At 42.6% G+C, this 19784-nt stretch overlaps 1 protein-coding gene across 2 annotated transcripts in view; it reads left to right on the top strand.

Moving 5' to 3' along the window:
• Positions 1-12968, top strand: part of DDAH2 (DDAH family member 2, ADMA-independent) — a 40073-nt gene extending 27105 nt beyond the window's left edge. For both annotated transcript variants that reach the window (XM_082263434.1, XM_082263433.1), the window contains exons 5-7: positions 2850-2969; positions 4270-4413; positions 12261-12968. In XM_082263434.1, the coding sequence (XP_082119560.1) occupies positions 2850-2969; positions 4270-4413; positions 12261-12377 (381 nt within the window). In that variant the 3' untranslated portion in view covers positions 12378-12968. The remainder of the gene's footprint in view (positions 1-2849; positions 2970-4269; positions 4414-12260) is intronic.
• The last annotated feature ends 6816 nt before the right edge of the window (positions 12969-19784 follow it).

Raw genomic sequence — 19784 nt, 5'->3', positions numbered from 1 at the left:
CTCACCTGGTTGCCACCACATACTCCTGACACCATCTGAACTAAATAAGTTTCTTGGTCTCATCAGGCCACAGGACATGGTTCTAGTAACCCATGTCCTTAGTCTGCTTGTCTTCAGCAAACTGTTTGCGGGCTTTCTTGTGCATCTTTGGAAGAGGCTTCCTTCTGGGATGACAGCCATGCAGACCAATTTGATGCAGTGTGCGACATATGGTCTGAGCACTGACATGCTGACCCCCCCCACCCCTTCAACCTCTGCAGCAATTCTGGCAGCACTCATACGTCTATTTCCCAAAGACAACCTCTGGATATGACGCTGAGCATGTGCACTCAACTTCCTTGGTTGACCATGGCGAGGCCTGTTCTGAGTGGAACCTGTCCTGTTAAATCGCTGTATGGTCTTGACCACTATACTGTAGCTCAGTTTCAGGGTCTTGGCAATCTTCTTATAGCCTAGGCCAGTGATGGCAAACCTTGGCACCCCAGATTTTTGGAACTACATTTCCCATGATGCTCATGCACTCTGGAACTACATTTCCCATGATGCTCATGCACTCTGCAGTGTAATTAAGCATCATGGAAAATGTAGTTCCAAAACATCTTGGGTGCCAAGGTTCTCCATCACTGGCCTAGGCAGTCTTTATGTAGAGCAACAATCCTTATATATATATATTTTTTTTTTTTTTTCAGGGAGTTCTTTGCCATGAGGTGCCATGTTGAACTTCCAGTGACCAGTATGGGAGAGTGAGAGCGATTAACGCCAAATTTAACACACCTGCACCCCATTCACACCTGAGACCTTGTAACACTAACGAGTCACATGACACCAGGGAGGGAAAATGGCTAATTGGGCCTAATTTGGACATGTTCAATTAGGGGTGTACTCACTTTTGTTGCTAGCGGTTTAGACGTTAACGGCTGTGTTGCATTATTTTGAGGGGACAGCAAATTTACACTTATACAAGCTGTACACTCACTACTTTACATTGTAGCAAAGTGTCATTTCTTCAGTGTTTTGTCGCATGGAAAAGATAGAATAAAATATATACAAAAATGTGAGGGGTGTACTAATTTTTGTGAGATACCGTATGTGTGTATATTTACTCAAACTAGCTGACAGGCGATACTATGAACCCTGCTTGGCTCCCCAACTAGAACAGGACTGCGTGGCAAGGCAAGTTCCCTGCTTACTGGACAATATATCCAGTCCACATCTCCCCTATCCAATGAGCAGGGGGTGAGCCAGGCAGCCTTTAAGTGTGCCTAAAGAATGAATATATTGCTTCCTGCCAGTCCTTGGATTTGCTGGCTGCAATAATTGATTTATTTATTTATTTTTCCTTTGGTGATTCTGCCAGTAACTTAGGGTTGTTAAGCTCACATCTCCACTGTATCCATAGTGGAGCAGCATTGTCAGCTGGTGTAGTGTTTGATGGAAACTACATACTGTGAGTGACTTATGGCGCTTTTCCACTGCATAGAACCATACCGGCTCGGCACGCTTTTGTGCTTTTCCACTGCTGTACCGCATGGTATAGGGTCGGAACGGTTCGGTACGGTACAGTATAGGTTTGCTTTTCCACTGCATGGAACCGAACGGTACGGTACGGTACGGTTCTGAAAAAACAGTACCTACTCGATTGTGGTTCCAACAGGTACCAAACTGGTACCATATCCCACAATCCTTTGCATGCAGTCACTCCTAGCCACTGATTGGTCAGAGAATCACACCCACCCCGTTGTTATCCCACCCACTTAACTTTAGTACTACTTTAGTGGAAAAGCAAACCTATACCGTACCGTACCGAACCGTTCCGACACTATACCATGCGGTACCGCAGTGGAAAAGCAAACCGGGCCAAGCAGGGCCGAGTAGAGCCGAGCCGGTACTTGCCGGTACTTGCAGTGGAAAAGTGCCATAAAAAAGCCTAAAGGCTGGTAAACACAGGCCAAGTATCAGCCAGTTCAACAGAAACTGGTAGACATTCGGCAATTGTGTACAGCAGCTTTTCCCAACAGAAGCCGGCCTAAGGTCCTGCTTCTGTCAAATGGGCATGATGGAAATTAGCAACTGGCATCCGATCAGCACTTGCAGCCAATGTGTTTTGACGGGGGCAGTCCCCCTGTCAGAACACAATAGCTCAGCGAGGAGATCACTGTACTAACATGACATAGCCAATACAACGAGCTTCACGGTGGTGTGTGTATTTTTTTTTTTTTTTTCCCCTACCCCCCCCCCCCCCCAAGCCCACTGGGTTGTATGAAAAATAAATATAAAAATATTGCGATTAACTCCAGCTAACACTTTTCAGCATAGCTTCTGCTCATTTACTAAGCTCTGGAGCAGCTGCTCTTGCACGTTTGCAGTATATTTGCCTTTAGTAAATGCATGTGTTTTCATGCATATTTTTTTTTTTTTTTTTTTTTGCCTGAAGAACCCTCCGATAGAACTGCTCTCCAATCCTTGCCCAGCCCAGGAAACCACTTCTGAACTTTGCTACACATACAAAAACACTTGTAAAACACAGCTCTACTCAGGTGTGAATATAAGCTAAAGGCTAAACCAAATAATAACGGGTGACCGTTATTGCTGTGCTGGGATGCAAGTATATGTTAGCATATGGATGCAGGTGCAATGCTTCAAATGCAGGAAAACATCGCCCATCTACAGAAGCCCTAAAATACAAGAGAGGCCACTCATAATTTCTATACCTTTTTTAGGTATTTTAACTGTATATTTAGTGGTTTGCCAGGAGTTCTACTTTAAAGCGCAGTTTGGACACCTTGTTGTCTATAGATCTTTGCTATAAATGTGTGTTGTGTGTTTTTTTTTTTGTTTTTTTTCCCTAGGATTATGCAGTTTCTACTGTCCCAGTCTCTGGAGATTTACATCTGAAAAGTTTCTGTAGCATGGCTGGTCCAGATACCTTGGTTATTGGAAGCAGCGACTGTGCAAAGAAAGCTCTTAAGGTACAACTGAGCATAGCACAAGAAAGGAGGGGTGGCTGTTCAGAGATTTATAGTCCTCACTTGCTAATGGTAGGAGACCAGAGTACTTTTTTGTAGGGCCATCCCTTAGGCCCTATTCACACCTGAGCGTTTTTCAGCTCGTAAAACGCTCCTCTCTGGAGTCTCAAAATGCCCAACAAGCAAAATCCCATTCATTTCAATGGCCCCTGTTCACGTATAAGTTTTTATGTCGCCTGAAGCTCAAAGTACATGACAGATTATAAGCGTTTTTGTTAGATGTCAATGCCTGCCTCCAAACACCTGCAAAAAAAAAACGCCTGACAATGATGCGCTCAGGTGTGAATGGAGCCTTATATGTGACTTCTATTTAGAGATGGACTAGTTGTTAGGGATGATGCTGCCATAGGTGTACACATTACTGAATAGGTATCTATGGCAGAATTTTCCATATTGTCCAGAACATTTTGGCAGATCCTAGCTGAGTCGTGGAGTTCAAAAAGCTCTCCTGTAGACGTTGAGGTCCACTACTTTTCAATCCGTCCCACTATGAGAAAAGTGGAATTTTAACTATTGTAATCCTTATTTAAAGTGTCGTAGCTAAAAAAAACCCCATATATTTTATGCGGTGTAAAGGGCCTCAAAACAGTCACAGAATCAATGTTAATAAAAATGCCCAAAGTGGAATATTTTGAAGTTGTGTGAATGCTTTGATGCTTATTGGCCTGAGACTGCTGCCATTTTAGGCAAAAGGTGACCGCAACATGACAGTGGGTAACTTTACTTCTATAGCAAAGCTGTAGTGAAGTGGGCAAGAAACTGGCTATACATTATATACTAGAATTCTTTTTAAACACCTTAATTTATTAAATCCTACAGAAATTGCTCTCATTTCATCTATGAATGAAAAAACTTGACAAAAGAAAAAAAACAGCTAATTGCAGCACTTTTAATTTAATTTTTTATTTTTTTCTTAGTGTGCAACTAAAATGCATAGTATATATGACACCATTGTGCTTCTTGCTTGGGAGTGCAGCACAGTGTTTGTGCTTTGCTGCTTTTTTATCAATGCGAGTCTGCTGTCAACCAATCCAGATTTTAGCTGTTTCAAGTTTGGAAAAAAAAAAAATCCTTTCAAATTTTAAAATCTCTAAAGTTCTCATGTGGGATTTTCATACAATTATGGATTTTCATGTTAACCAAGCTGGCTTTACATTCCAAGATGTGTTTTTAAAAAAAAAAATAAATAAATAAATAAAATACCCTTTTTAATTACTCCAGTGTTTAAAAATGTTTGTTTCAGATGATGGAGCAGCTTACAGATCATCATTATGAAACATTGACTGTGCCCGATGATGGTGCTGCCAACTGCATCTATGCCCGTGTGGGGCCTAAATCCAACGTATTGGTGCACCGTAGTGCAGAGGAGTTTCCCAACAGTGTTCAGGTGAGACAGGTTTACTGATTTTATACATCAAATACTAATCTAGAATATTCTAAAGACCTCAGAATCCAATTCCTAAACAGATTTTATTAACTCCTTTTAACCTGTGTATGTGATCTGATATTTGGATTTATGAAACAACTGTTGCAAGAACTGATTGCATCCTTTAGGAAAGACTCTCAGAACAGTTGTTTTATAGAATATAATGTATAAATCTATAAAATCTACAAGAGGTGTGACCAATATTTATTTAATGTTGCATTGTGGTAATGTACTAATACAAAAAGGGTCACCATACAATTTTTTTGTGAGTTAAGGTACGCTGTCAGCCAATGGAAAAAAAATGCTTGCTAAAGCATCGCATAACACCATGCATACTGTCAATGCTTTTTTGTTTTTGACCGTCCTTCTTTTTTCTTTTTTTTTTTTCCATTTTATATTATGCCAGTGCTGGCTACCAATTTCTAGCCTAAATAAAATTCCTAGCTTCCAGATGAACTAAACTTCTCCCAACAAAAGTAATGTGAAGAGCAAAGCACTAGTCATCAATATTGCCTGTGGTCTCCCTGCAGCATTTTTTTTTTTTTTTTTTTACAATACTGACCTACAGCACCTTGTTTTGCACTTTCTCTATATGGTGGCATTCATCTTTGGTAGAGGCAGGATTTTGCTTCACTGGGGGGGGGGGGGGGGGGCAGTGAGAAGCACAGTAGTAGCATCAGCAAACCCCCTGAGCCTAGAATTTTTTTAATTTGGATGCAGCAGTGCTTTGTTTTTCTCACAAGGCTCAAAACTTATATCTGCAGCGTGAGATCCAAAGAGGAGAAGGCACTGCTGCAATGTGCTATGGTCATAGACCAAATATTGCTATGGTCCTAGTGCTGTAGGACTTTGTAGGGTATAAGGTTGCCTATCATGATCACACATAAATAAAATTCAAAACTTGGAATGTATCAAAAATCATTAAAAGAACAACAATCTGACCAACAGGTCACGTTATAGACTGTAAGATTCATACGTAAAGATATACACTTGGTTCAACATGTTTCACAATTGAATAATTGTCAATGATAGCTTCATAGTGGATATAACATCCTTACAACTTGAAAAAGAAAGAAAACCTCATAAATACATTTGTAGTATAGTTTTACAGTCATGGATTTAAAAGACTTCTCATAGTAGTCATGTTCACCATCGTAACAGAGTATTTGTAGAATGCATCTGTTCAATCGACCCGCCTAGCCCACCAGGCAAACCCAAAGGTCCAACCAAGGCCCCAGTGGACAGGTGTAGACCATCACCTCGCCCAGGAGGAAATTGCGGACTAGATCTGACTTCCGTGGAACCAAGATTATCGGACAGGAAGGAAAGCCAAATATTCAATGCCCACCAGACACGGTCCTCCCAGATGGTACTTAATGGAGATAACTCCGTATCTGTGAGAATGAATAAATTACATTGATGCCTGCATTTTCCAATGCAACTGCCATAATAGCATCTGTCTAACCCCATGTGCGTCCCTACATCTTGCCCATCACCAGGGAGGCACCAGACGAAAATAATCTAATGCTAGAAGAGTCATTAGGGGTTTTATTGGTCCTACTATATTAAACATGGTGTGCTCCTATTGGTGAGGGCCAGGACATATATCCACACCAAGGACCACCCATCCCATGTAAAATAAGCAACACTTGCCCAAAAAGCTCAATTATCTGTTCTTTGCAAACATGCTGGCCGTGCATTACAGCATGCAGCATTACTCTTCCCAACGTCATCATTATTTCATTGCATATGCAGAGAATATTTGTAAAAGGATTCCACCCCCTTAGTGTATTTACCTATATAGATGGCTTGGTCCGCGTGTGTCCAGCGCGCCGACAGGGAGCCGACTGCGGCGTCCCCGCCAGCCCGCGCTGAAGAAGCCGGTCCCACCGGAAGTGAATGCCCGAGGCCCGCCCCCAACGTCCCTTCCGGTGCGGGCGCATTCCACTGCGCATGCGCCAAACCACGGAGGACCGCAAACAGGAAGTCCACCGTGTCGGCGCCGCACACTCCCGATCCAAAAGGACCGGAAAGGGAGCGTAGATCGAGAGGACCCGATCCTGCTCCCTGCTTTGCGCCCGAGTCTGCAATCAATAGGACCAGGAGCATTTGGACAGAAGAGATGAATACTATTACAACATGATACTTCAAGATACAGTTAACATCAATCATATTAATGAAAGTACAATATTGGTATATCAGGACTTGTGTATGATATATTTGCCACCAGAGGGGACACATAATCCAAAATGGACAGGAAAAAAGGGGGGGGGGTGAAGGAATGTATAAAACAGCCCAATAGTTGCATAACCTTGTAGCTCTCACTACTGGGAAATGATCCATAGTTTCATCATCGGGCTAGAGAAAAGGTTTAAATGACACCGCTGTATTCAATCCGGGCCATGTTGTGGCCTGGAGGTCGTGTATCCACTTGGCCTCCCTCTGCAAGATATACGTTTATCAAAGTCCCCTCCACGAGAGTTTTTGGTGATCATTTCAAGTGCAGAAAAATAGATCATGTTAGGGTTGTAACTGATTTAAGCCCACCTGCTTACAAATCTGTGTATACATCAGGCCAGCATCCAGGTAATATAGATGGTCTTGTATTCTTTTGGCGAATTGCCTTTTGGATTTGCCAATGTAGAAGGCACCACATTGACAATTGGCCAAATACACCACGCCTTCCGTTTGGCAATTGGCTGAGAACCGTGGTTTGAGAATACCCCCCCTGGGTAGGGGGGGGGGTGCATCCCTTCCCTAATCCAGGGGCACTGGTCACAACCCCCACATCTGTGGGTGCCCAATCTACCCTCGGCTCCCAAAGGGGGGGCCGGTGGTAGATAATGGCTGTGGACCAAGGAGTCCCTTTAATGACCTTTGATCTTTTTAAATACCATTTCTGGTCTGACGTGGACATGCTTCCAAATTTTGTCATCCATCAAGAAGTGCCAATTCTTGGAAAGAATTGATCTCCAACTGCTGGTGATGAGCGTTAAATGTTGTGATTATTTTTGTAGTCTCCAATGGTTTACGAGTCTTAGGAACAAAGATTAGTTTTTCCCTGTCCTGCATCTTAGCTTTCTTTATATGCTTTTTGGAGTACTCTCTTGCGATCGCCATGGGCTCGCAATCTATCCCAGAGTGCACCTGCCTCTTGTTCAAAATCTGCCTCCCTGGTACAATTTCTACGTAGTCTCAAATGTTGACTATATGGTATATTTTGCACCAGGGAGCGTGGGTGCTCACTTTCAAAGTGCAGAATGGTGTTACCCGCTGTCTCTTTTTAGTACAATGAGGTATAGATGGATAGATCCATCCTCATGTAGATGGATCGTAGTGTTGAGGGGTATACTAGTAGCACTGAATTGCATGGTGAATTTCAAGTTAAATTGATAGACTTTACATAAAGCTCATATATTCCAGAGATGACCCTGACCAAACCACCAACACGTTGTCTATATATCGCCGCCACAGCAATATCACGAAAGAATGTTGACGCATTTTCATTCGAGAACAGGAAGTGCTCCCATCCCCCCAGGTACAGGTTGGCATACGATGGGGCACATGAGGTCCCAATCGCAACCCCCTGTACCTGGTGTAATGTATCACCAGTAAAGGTGAAGATATTGGAGTATAGAATGTGGTCAAGCAGACTCGCCACAAAGTCCGATTGGAGCAATCCTGTTCTCGAAGGAACAAGGACGTAACTTCCACTCCCAAGGAGTGCGGTATGCTAGAATATAACGCCTCTATGTCAATAGCAACCAGCAACGAGTTTTTAGGCACTGCTCCCTCCAGAATCTTCAGGAGCTCGAGAGTGTCCTTCAGGTATGACGGCAGCCTCGTCACATGAGGGTGAAGCCGACTGTCAACATACCTGTAATACATCCGATGCCGGAGACGATTGGCCGTCAGATATTTCGACAGATAACTGAGGGAGGAAGTGAATCCCATGGTTTGCGGATTCAGGTGTTCCCATCCTTTGAGATATCTGATGCACAATTTTGCGAGCAGTGGGAAAAGAATTTAACGCAATGCTCAGCAAAAATGATGGAAATGTTGAGAGATAAGTACATCAAGGATCTTGTGGAGGTGGATAAAGATATCAGCCTTCTACAGGATAAAAAAAAACACCTTCCCAAAGCCCCGAATTTTTCTTAGAAAGGAACAGGAACTCATACAATATCTAGAGAGATTTAACAAAGAACTAATACTCAAAAAAGACTTTAGTTTCCTTAAAGACACACTAGCCTTTGCAAGCGGTTACGCCTACAAATGGCATAGAGGAACTTGGTCTAGAAGAGGAAAATCACAGGGAAATAGAGTGACACATAATTCAGAAATCACAAGGTCCGAATCAGGTCTGTCGATTTCTTCCTCTGCTTCATCACAGAAAAGTCAAAATACATCACAAAGAGGTAGAATGGGGAGGTGTAGACCACCTAAAACGGGGTATCGGGAGGAAGAAAATATTCTTACTTGGGAGTGGAAGTTGCGTCCTTGTTCCTTCGAGAACAGTAGCGCTCCAATTGGCCGTTGGCGGATTTTGTGGTGAGTCTGACTGCTTGACCACATTCTACACTCCAACATCTTCACCTTTTTAATGGTGATACATTCCACCAGGTACAGGGGGTTGCGATGGGGACCTTGTGTGCCCCATCGTATGCCAACCTGTACCTGGGGGGATGGGAGCGCTTCCTATTCTCAAATGAAAAGGCATTCTTTCGTCGTAATTTTGCTGGGGGGGGGGGGCGATATATAGATGGCGTGTTGGTGGTTTGGTCAGGGTCATCTCGGGAACTTAGAAATTCCATAAAGCTCATATCGGTTAATGAATTTAACTTTAAATTAACTATGCAATTCAGTGCTACTAACATACCCTTCCTCGACACTACAATCCATCTACAGGAGGATGGAATGATCTATCTATACCTCATTGTACCGAAAAGAGACAGCGGGGAACACCATTCTGCACTTTGAAACGCTCCCTGGTGCAAAATATACCATATAGTCAACATTTGAGACTACATGGAAATTGTACCAGGGAGGCAGATTTTGAACAAGAGGCAGGTGCACTCTGGTATAGATTGCGAGCCCGTGGCTATAGCAAGAAAGTACTCAAAAAAGCATATAAGAAAGCTAAGATGCAGGACAGGGAAAAACGAATCTTTGTTCCTAAGACTCGTAAACCATTGGAGACTACAAAAATAATGACAACATTTAACGCTCATCACCAGCAGTTGAAATCAATTCTTTCCAAGAATTGGCACTACTTAGTGGATGACAATATCATTTCAAAGTATGTCCACACCAGACCAGAAATGGTATTTAAAAGATCAAGGTCATTAAGGGACTCCCTGGTCCACAGCGATTATCTACCGCTGGCCCCCCTTTGGGAGCCGAGGGTAGATTGGTCACCCACAGATGGGGATTGTGACCAGTGACCCTGGATTAGGGAGGGATGCACTCTCCCCCTACCCAGGGGGGGTATTTTCAAACCACGGTTCTCAGCCAATTGCCAAACGGAAGGCGTGGTGTATTTGGCCAATTGTCAATGTGTTGCCTTCTACATTGGCAAAACCAAAAGGCAATTTGCCAAAAGAATACAAGACCATCTATATTACCTGGACGCTGGCCTGATATATACACCGATTTTGTAAGCACGTGGGCTTAAATCATAGTTCTAACCCCAACATGATCTATTTTTCTGCACTTGGTTACCCCCCCCCCCCCCCCCCCCCCCCCCCGTGGAGGGGACTTTGATAAACGTATCTTGCACAGGGAGGCCAAGTGGATACACGACCTCCAGGCCACAACATGGCCCGGATTGAATACAGCGGTGCCATTTTGAACCTTTTCTCTAGCCTGGTGATGAAACTATGGATAATTTTCCAGTAGTGAGAGCTACAAGGTTATAAACTATTGGGCTGTTTTATACATTACCCCCCCCCCCTTCTTCTTTTTTTTTTTTTTTTCCTGTCCATTTTTAATTGTGTCCTCTCTGGTGGCAAATATATCATACATCAGTTCTGATATACCAATATTGTGCTTTCATTAATATGATTGATGTTAACTGTATCTTGTTGTAATAGTATGTATCTCTTCTGTCCAAATGCTGCACCTACTGGCAGATCCTGGTCCTATTGATTGCAGACTCTGGCGCAAAGCAGGGAGCAGGATCGGGTCCTCTGGATCTATACTCCCTTTCCGGTCCTCGTGGATCGGGAGTGTGCGTTGCTGACACGGTGGACTTCCTGTTTGCGGTCCATCGTCGTTTGGCGCATACGTAGTGGAATGCGCCCGAACCGGAAGGGACGTTGGAGGTGGGCCTCGGCTATTCACTTCCGGTGGGACCGGCTTCTTCAGTGCGGGCTGGCGAGGACGCCGTAGTTGGCTCCCTGTCGGCGCGCTGGACACATGCGGACCAAGCCATCTATATAGGTAAATATGCTAAGGGGGTGGAATCTATTTGCAAATATTCTCTGCATATGCAATGAAATAATGATGCCATTGGGAAGAGTAATGCTGCAATGAACGGCCAGCATGTTTGTAAAGAACATAGATGATGATTGAGCTTTTTGGGCAAGTGTTGCTTATTTACATGGGATGGGTGGTCCTTGGTGTGGATGTATGTCCTGGCCCTCACCAATATGAGCACACCAGGTTTAATATAGTAGGACCAATAAAACCCCCCATGACTCTTCTAGCATTAGATTATTTTCGTCGGTTTGCCCCATGGTGCCTCCCTGGTGATGGGCAAGATGTAGGGACGCACATGGGGTTAGACAGATGCTATTATGGCTGTTGCATTGGAACATGCAGGTATCAATGTCATTTGTTCATTCTCACAGATACGGATATATATCCATTAAGTACCATCTGGGAGGACTGTGTCTGGTGGGCATTGAATATTTGGCTTTCCTTCCTGTCTGATAATCTTGGTTCCACGGAAGCCAGATCCAGTCTGCAATTTCCTCCTGGGCGAAATGATGGTCTACACCTGTCCACGGGGGCCTTGGTTGGACCTTGGTGTTTGCCTGGTGGACTAGGCGGGTCGATTGAACAGATGCATTCTACAAATACTCTGTTACAATGGTGAGCATGACTACTATGAGAAGTCTTTTTAAATCCAGGACTGTAAAACTGTACTAATATAACAAATGTATTTATGATGATTTCTTTCTTTTTCAAGTTGTAAGGATGTAATGTCCACTATGATTTTTCCAGATGAAGCTATCATTGACAATTATTCAATTGCGAAACGCGTTGACCCAAGTGTATGAATCTTAGTCTATAACGTGACCTGTTGGTCAGATTTGTTCTTTTAATGATTTTTGATATATTTCAATAAAGCTTTGAATTTTATTTGTGTGCTCATTATAGGTAACCTTATACCCTACAAAGTCCTACAGCACTAGAACCATAGCAATATTTGGTCTAGGACCATAGCACATTGCAGTGGTGCCTTCTCCCCTTTTGTTTTTCTCACATGATTCTAATGGATGTGGTTATCAAGGTTATCTTTAGGATGTGCTGCAGTTGCCTAATTATGAAGTATAGTATAAGTTTTGAGCCTGTACGCACAGGGGTACCTAAATGAAACCGGCAAGAAGATTATGAAAGCTGGAAAATTTAAGAGGTCCTGCTGTTCAATTTGTCTAGTTCAGTGGCTCCAAGTATTGAAGGAAGAGGGTCAGTGTTGGACAGCTAGCATACCCAGAAAGATAGTCAGGAGTAGCAGGTTTATCTTAGAAGTACAAAGGTTTCTGTCATTAATTTTGAAATGCATTTCTGTGTGTTTTCTCCAGGTCTTTCAGAAGTTGACTGATTACACCCTGGTCCCAGCATCCTGCACAGAGATGTCTAAATTAGGAGGCTGCCTAACCGCCTGCTCTATACTGATAAACCGCAAGCTGGAGATTTGACTTCTAGCACTGCCCCCCACGCCGGACCACCAACGCTGGCACAAGGTGGTTGGCTTAGAGGCAGCCTACCCCTTTCATATCCTCTCCTTCTTTCTAAAGCATCCATTTCAGCCTACAGGATTTTACCTGTATCATAAACACATACACTTGTAGCACATAGGTTTTCTAGAACAATGGAGGTATAGAACAATAGATGTTTTCAATAGCAACCAATTGATTGCAGCGGTTCTTTTTTACAGAACTGAAAATTGGTTTGGTTCTTATAGGAAATGACCTTTTTTTTCCCTTGGTTTTTATTTGATTGGCTAGGTCTTCTGACAGTTTGTATGTACATATCTCTAGGACCTTTCTGAATGTCTTTGGCTGCCAGTGGACTCAAGTAGTTTTCTGGAGTTTTTTTTATTAATGTAGTTGAAGCAATGCAGATGATTTTTGCTTGGTTGAGATAACTGCATCCAGTTATCAAGCGCTGTATACAATCTGCATTTACAAAAACTGTATGAGTAGTTTGTAAGTAATGTCACAGCACACCCGTTGCCACTTTGTTGCCCTATAACTTGGGGCCAGCTTGAGCTGTGACTTACACAGGAGGGAAGTTTTAGTTAGGAAGTTTGACCTGATCGGTTTATCGACTGTTGTGTACAAGATGGCCACTAGATGGCGCACAGACATACCATTAACTAGAAGATGCAATATTTTGTCATTTTTTATCTCTGCTTCTCATCATAACCTTTCATATCTTTCCACGGTATCTTCAGCACAGTGATATAGACTTTTTTACTTGCTAACCATATCTTCAATATAAGGGGAACAAATAATGCTTGACTGCAAATCTCTCTGGTGCTATTATATCCTTTGTCTGTCTTGGAATTCCCATCATTCCCGTACTCACATAGCCTCCTCTCCATCTTCATCCACTTTACTAAATGTGATATTGTAGGGCACAGCACTTTTTTTTTTTTAAGACTTTTCAGGTTCTTAAAGTATCATCCAGGGCCATAAAAACTAGCTGAGGCCTTAGTTCTCAAATTCCAGTTAAAGCAACACTACATTTGAGACCAGCGGCATTCAAAAACCAGAACAAACGAGTACTCTATGGAAGCTTGTTCAGGTATTAAAGAGTCTGATACTTTGTCCATTCAGGGTAGTGTTCTTTATATTTTATTTTTTTTTGTCTTAAGATCCCCTGCCTACCTTCTACTAGTGATATCCAGAAAACAAAAATTTGACCCACTTTAAGTTGCAGCCATTTTTTCCTTTTCATTAAAAAGCAGCAGAGGGGTTACCTCTGAAATGTTTCACCTAAAGATGTTCTTTGACTAAACTTTTAGGGCCTATTCGTGCTTGGTGTTAACACGTGCGCATTAATGCACCACAATGATGTGCATTGCTTTAGGCCATCCAAGCCATTATGAATGGACTACCAAAATGCCATAATAGATGAAAGTTGAACACTTTTTTTTTTTTTTTTTAAGAATGCAGCATGCCACAATGCATGATAATGGTGTTGTATGCTTTAATGTACTATTCACAGTGAAAGAATGGCACTGTGTATTCACACAAAGCATAGGAGTGAGTGGACCCTGAAACCTGTCAGTGATAACCTCTTCTGCTGTTAAAAAAAGCAGAGCTGCTGCAGTCCTGAGTGTGGTGATTTTATTTTCTTTCCTAATTTCCTGGATTGCACTGAACCAGACATGTGCCTATGGACTTTGCAGTGGAGCCTCTGATAAACCATTTACTTCAAGTAGAATACATATCTTGTGGAACGTCAACCATTAATACTAGACTTTCTAGCCACTCTGTTCCTCTATCCAATCAAGGAGTTCTAAAATGTAAGCTCTGTGTCAGAGTTTGCACGGGGTTCACCTCCGCCTCATCAGCTAGTGGTTGGCCCTGGCCCTTGGCTGTTCAGTCTTGGACAGTGTTTCATGGAAGAAGGTCCTATTCTTATACCTGCAAGCACAGGGTATCCAATAAAGATGTATCGGAGCAGCTGGAGAGCACAGGGAAGGGCAGTAGGTGGGAGGTAAAGGGTTTTGTTACTGGGGAACCTGTCACCTTGCTCCTGAGACAACAAGACAAATGCTCTTAAATTCAAGTATGGTTGATGTCTGCTTACACTATTACAACCAGGCAACGCTGTACTCCTAGCAGTCATGTGGTATGCCAGATCAATAGTAAGGGCTTCAGTATAAAAATGTGCACCATGGGAAATACTCAAGGTTTGCTTGTAATGTTGATGGAAAGAGGAGATGTGCTGTGCAGGCCATCTGTAGATGGAAGTATATCCATGGCAATTATTAAGCATGAATTGAAAATATCTTGAATTCATACTTTAAATGCCTGTGCAGACATACCATCATTGTTACTATTTATCAAGTAGCCTGTTTACTGCCCTGTGTTTAATAAATGTAAAAATTAAAAACCATGTTCGTTATGTTTTAAAGGGGAAACTCCACCCTTCACTAATGGTTAAACCTGTCATGAATTTTTACTAGCCAAATGAATTTCAGCATTGAAAATTAGCACTATATTTTACTATTCCTGAGATTCAGCTGGTAGTTCAAGATCTTTTGAACCAGGATTTTGGCCTTTTCTGAATTCTATTCGCTTTAGCCTCCTATCCCTCAGTTATCCTGCTCTTCATTAGGAGCTTTTTGCTTAAGTAATGGAGGGTAGCTGTCGGCCAAACATTCTTAACACCTGGAAGTTGAGGGCCCTGTTTTTTCTATTCAATAATGGTAGCCTGCTCTAATATTTTAACGGGTACCTGTCATTCAATTTTTAGCCTTCAAAGGAAACCTTGACTACTTCTGTCTCTCAGGAACGCTAGTGCCCAGATCTCTCCAAATGAATTGCCAGGTCTGCCTGAATGCATGGGCCATCACCAGACTAGTGCTGTCTCACGGTGTGTTGGAATTTTAATGTAGATTTAAACTAATTTTTAGTTTAGACTATGCTGTCATCCTAACCATATTGGAACAGATGCAGATGCAAAGTGCTGCAGGGAAGTGTCACCGCTAAAGCCTTCCAGAAACAACCTTCCCATTTTCAGAAGCGAACAAACTGCATACTAAGTATGCAAGGCATGATGCCTGCTGATGCCCTCATGCATGTAAAATTGGGTTTGAATGTGTAGAATAGAACAAAGTGTTTCAAGCACTCAGCAGTGGTAGGTGGTTAGGAGTTGGAGCAATATTCCATTCCTTGGATAGATCATCCATAACCCTAAGCCAGGGGTCTTCAAACCATGGCCCTCCAGTTGTTCAGGAACTACAACTCCCATCATGACTAGTCTTGTTTGTGAATGTCAGAGTTTTTTATAATGCCTCATCGCATGTGCAGTCCTGCAACAGCTGGAGGGCCATAGATTGAGGATCCCTGCCCGAAGGCCTCATTCACACGGCCATTAAAAAAAGTATATACTGTTCAAGCGTTTAATACCTAATCGGAATGTGGCTGCATTGTTTTCAAGGGAACCATTCGCACGGGTGCGTAAACATGTGATCCTTTCAGATCTGTAACACCGAATCCAAAAATCTGCGTTTAAGAACATGTGCTTATGCATGTATATGCATTTGTAAACTCCTAAATTAAGCCTAAGCAAAGGGAAAAATTAAGTGTCATAAAAACACATTATGTACACATATGCCGCTGTAACGTTAGAATTCCATACCCCGTGGAGAAACCATACCCTCGTCACTTCCTGTGGGAAACAGCTGAGCAGCGCAGCAGTGCGCATGCTCAGAGCCCCGGATACCTAATTGACAATCAAAGAATTAGAGAAGTGCGCATGCTCAGAGGTTAGGAAAAACTCACGGCACTCTGTGAAATTTAATGCTTGCGGCGGGTACATTAAAACACTTCGGGTGCAACATAAATCATGTCCTCTCCTATCGCTGTAACATCCCTCATCTCCGGTAATAAATATAAAAGCGGCGGCGGGTGTATGAGACGTAAATGTGACGGCGATCGCGGCTCCGTGATCCGCTTTTATATTTATTACCGGAGATGAGGGATGTTACAGCGATAGGAGAGGACATGATTTATGTTGCACCCGAAGTGTTTTAATGTACCCGCCGCAAGTTTAACTACCGTGAGAAATCCATACCCTCCGTAGCGGAACCGGAAGTGACGAGGGTATGGTTTTCTCACGGGTATGGTTTTTTCACGGAACACCGCATTAAACGCATGTATTATACAAATAGTTATGCAGAAACTGTGCTCCTAGAAAACGCGTGTAGTAACCTCAGTAAAATTTTTATGCCGGTGACAATGAAGCTGTACATCTGGGCCTGCTGTAGGGTCGCGTTGGGCTCATAGGCCTAATTATTGCTCTATCTCATAAAATGGTGGCATACATGGGAAATGTGATTGATTCACCTTTTAAGCCTCTTCTACGTAGACCATAAACCTTTTCTTTTCTCTACCTCATTCCCTTGCTCTACCTCTACCATTTTCTTTGTAGGATTACCTTCCTTATCCACCTTCTTTATTACTTTCCCCAATCTAAAGGGACATAAATAATACAAAATATTCTAGGAATGACTCTAACTTTAACATGGTCGTCTTTGGGTCTTGCCATGTGGTAGAAAATGGCCTCATTTATCAAAGTGTCTGACAGATGCCTGGTCCTAGCAAACAACTAAACTTTTCTCCTTCATTCTATCCTTTAAAGAATGAATGTATTATATTGCTGCTAAAAACAGACCAGTTGTTGGTTTTTCTCTTAACTGCCCTTCAAGTAGGCGTTTTAACCGAAGTTGTGGACCTTATTTAGCTACAAAACCTTAACTTCTGAGCTGTGGATCCTTCTTTGCCTGCTAAGGAACCCATTCAGGTTCCCTGAAAATTTTCCATAGACAGTAACTACTACAAAGGTTTGGGAAAGTGTGAGAGAGACAGCCTGCATCTGAGGCTTGCCACACAGGTATATACTCGGCAATGGATTCCAAATCCACTAATGTAAAATAATGTCGAGCCATGTGTGAAGAAACCTGGCTGCTCTAGGCAATCCAAGTCTTCACTAATCCAAGTAGAAGCAATTTGATTTCCTACAGCAACTGAACTCCCCTCCTTGTCCCGGTGAAATACGGGAGAAAGAAGAAGTGTTCTATGGTCTTTAAACTCAGCCCAGCCTTCCATCAGACATTTTGATAAGTTACCCTGCACTGTTTCACAAATGTCTATTTTTATCACTTGGTCACCTCTTGCGTAGTCCTCTGAATGTAGCAATTATGATTGTCCATGACGCCCCCTGCTTGCAATGTGCTAGCAGCTTTTATTTTTTGAACACAGGCCTTCGGTGCTATTTTGTTATTTGGGGAATATAAAATCACTAATGCCAGTTAGTAAGTAGTCTGTCTTTGGTCATCTGGTAAAACCTACTGACTACCCTTTTTTGTGTCCCTTGAAATCCACCCCCCACAACTTCTTTCCTGAGCATTAGGGCATCGGTCAATCACACCCCCCTTATACTGTCTTATCTATTATATGCTGGAAACAGGTTTTGTTTTATAACCATTTGAATTTATAAATAAACTGCTTCAAGAAAAAAATCTGAGTTCTTTATTTTGTCAACTTCAGTTGCTGAAAAGATGCATCATATGCAAAAATAATACCATTTTATTTGGATACTCAAATTACATCACATTTAGGACTTTCACAAGGCCACTTAGGCCTGTGGTGTGGCATGTAAAGGCCCGTACACACGTACCGATCGTCGGCATACAAACGTCGGTGGACGAAGGATCTGCCGATTGTACGCGTGTTAGTATGGTGCCTCCGACAGATGTCTGCGCACAATCCGCGGACAAAAGTCTTTCGTGCAAACATGAAAATATTTGTATGCCGACACCAGAACGGACGATTGTTCGCCTGTCAGTACACAATTCGGCCGACAGACCGCAGATTTGCAAGACTGGGCATGCTCAGAAAATAGAAAACACAGGGAAAGTTAACCATTACATGACATCACTTCTGCAGTCGGCGGACAAAATTCTTGTGCTGTCCTTGTGCTGTCTTTGCACTTTTCAGCAGACACCGACATCCCGGGGAGAAAAGAGGAACATTTGTAAGCCGACCATCGGTACGTGTGTACGGGGCTTAAGTGTGTATGATCAGCTGAGGCCAGGAGGCTTGTACAAATCACTGACTGGCACTGGGGCTGCTTTTGCAGGTAACCTCACATTCGGTGGTTGCAGCAGGTTAAGCTGGATACACACACTATATCATTTTCTTCAGATTTTTTTTTTCCTCTTAGATTTAACAAAACCATAGAATATGAGGTCAGACCTAAACACATTCAATTTTTATGCAATCAGGCAGGCCCTTGCACTATATAGTTGAAGGTAAACGTAAAGGAAATCGAACAACAAAAGTTGTATAGTGTGTGTACGGGCCTTAAGGCTGGATACATGATACCAAAATCTGAAGGGAGATTTCGTCCGACGAGCGATCTGCTGATTTTCGGATTGTTAGTATGGTGCTTTCGACAGCCGATTACAAATTTTCGGACGACAAAAACTGGATGTGCTGGTGATAACATTTTTATTGTACATCTGATTTTTTTCATTTAATTAGTACAGTTTTCGTCCAGAAAAAATTGTAAGAGCAAGACTAGGCATGCTCAGAAACGAAAGAACACATACAAAACAATTCCAACACATGACATCACTTCTGATGTAGAATTCTGTCGTACGGGAATTTTCGTATGAAAGTAACCTCTTCACTTTTGACATGAGACTAGCATGCAACAAAAAACGGACGACAGATTGTTCGATTATCTGATTGTGTGTACGGGCCTTTAGGCACACAGTCTGTGTCCAGAGTCGCTCATCTGTCGCTTATGGCATGTAATCACTGAATGTGTGGCCGTCATTGATGTGTACAATTTTCCTGACCGTGAATGACTGCACACACCTGATGGCTTGAATTGGCCTTGTTAATGGCCTTCCTAATAGGTGAGTGCAAGTTTTTAATGAAAACATTGGATGGCTGGATACACCTGAATGGTGTGGAATCCATAGCCAGAGGGAAGCCAGCTGAGAGGGGTTGCATTTCCCACTACAAGTCAAATGTTCATGAGCAGAAGTGGATATGTCTACCATTGGATGACCACTTACAAGCTTTTGGAGCTAAACCAAAAATACCAGTGCAGGTTTTACCTGAAAGGTCAATTTACACTTAGTGATTTTAAAGTTTTTTTTTTAAACCTAATACATTGCTTTTCAGAGGTATTTGATAAGCAGCTCAGAAGTGATAGGTTTCCTCCTGCCTGTTTTTAACCCTTGAAAGCCTGCATCTGCACTGCAACCTCATTGGCAGCGGTACTGCCTGACAAACATGGCCTGTGCTGTGGTTTTTGCTGCATCCTGACTGTGGCATTGTCTACTAACATGGCTT

Source organism: Pelophylax lessonae (genome assembly GCF_965119305.1).
Source record: "Pelophylax lessonae genome assembly, chromosome: 7".
In the NCBI taxonomy this organism is placed as follows: Eukaryota; Metazoa; Chordata; class Amphibia; order Anura; family Ranidae; genus Pelophylax; species Pelophylax lessonae.
Note: the sequence above shows the minus strand (reverse complement) of the source record. Positions and strands in the feature narration are given on the sequence as shown.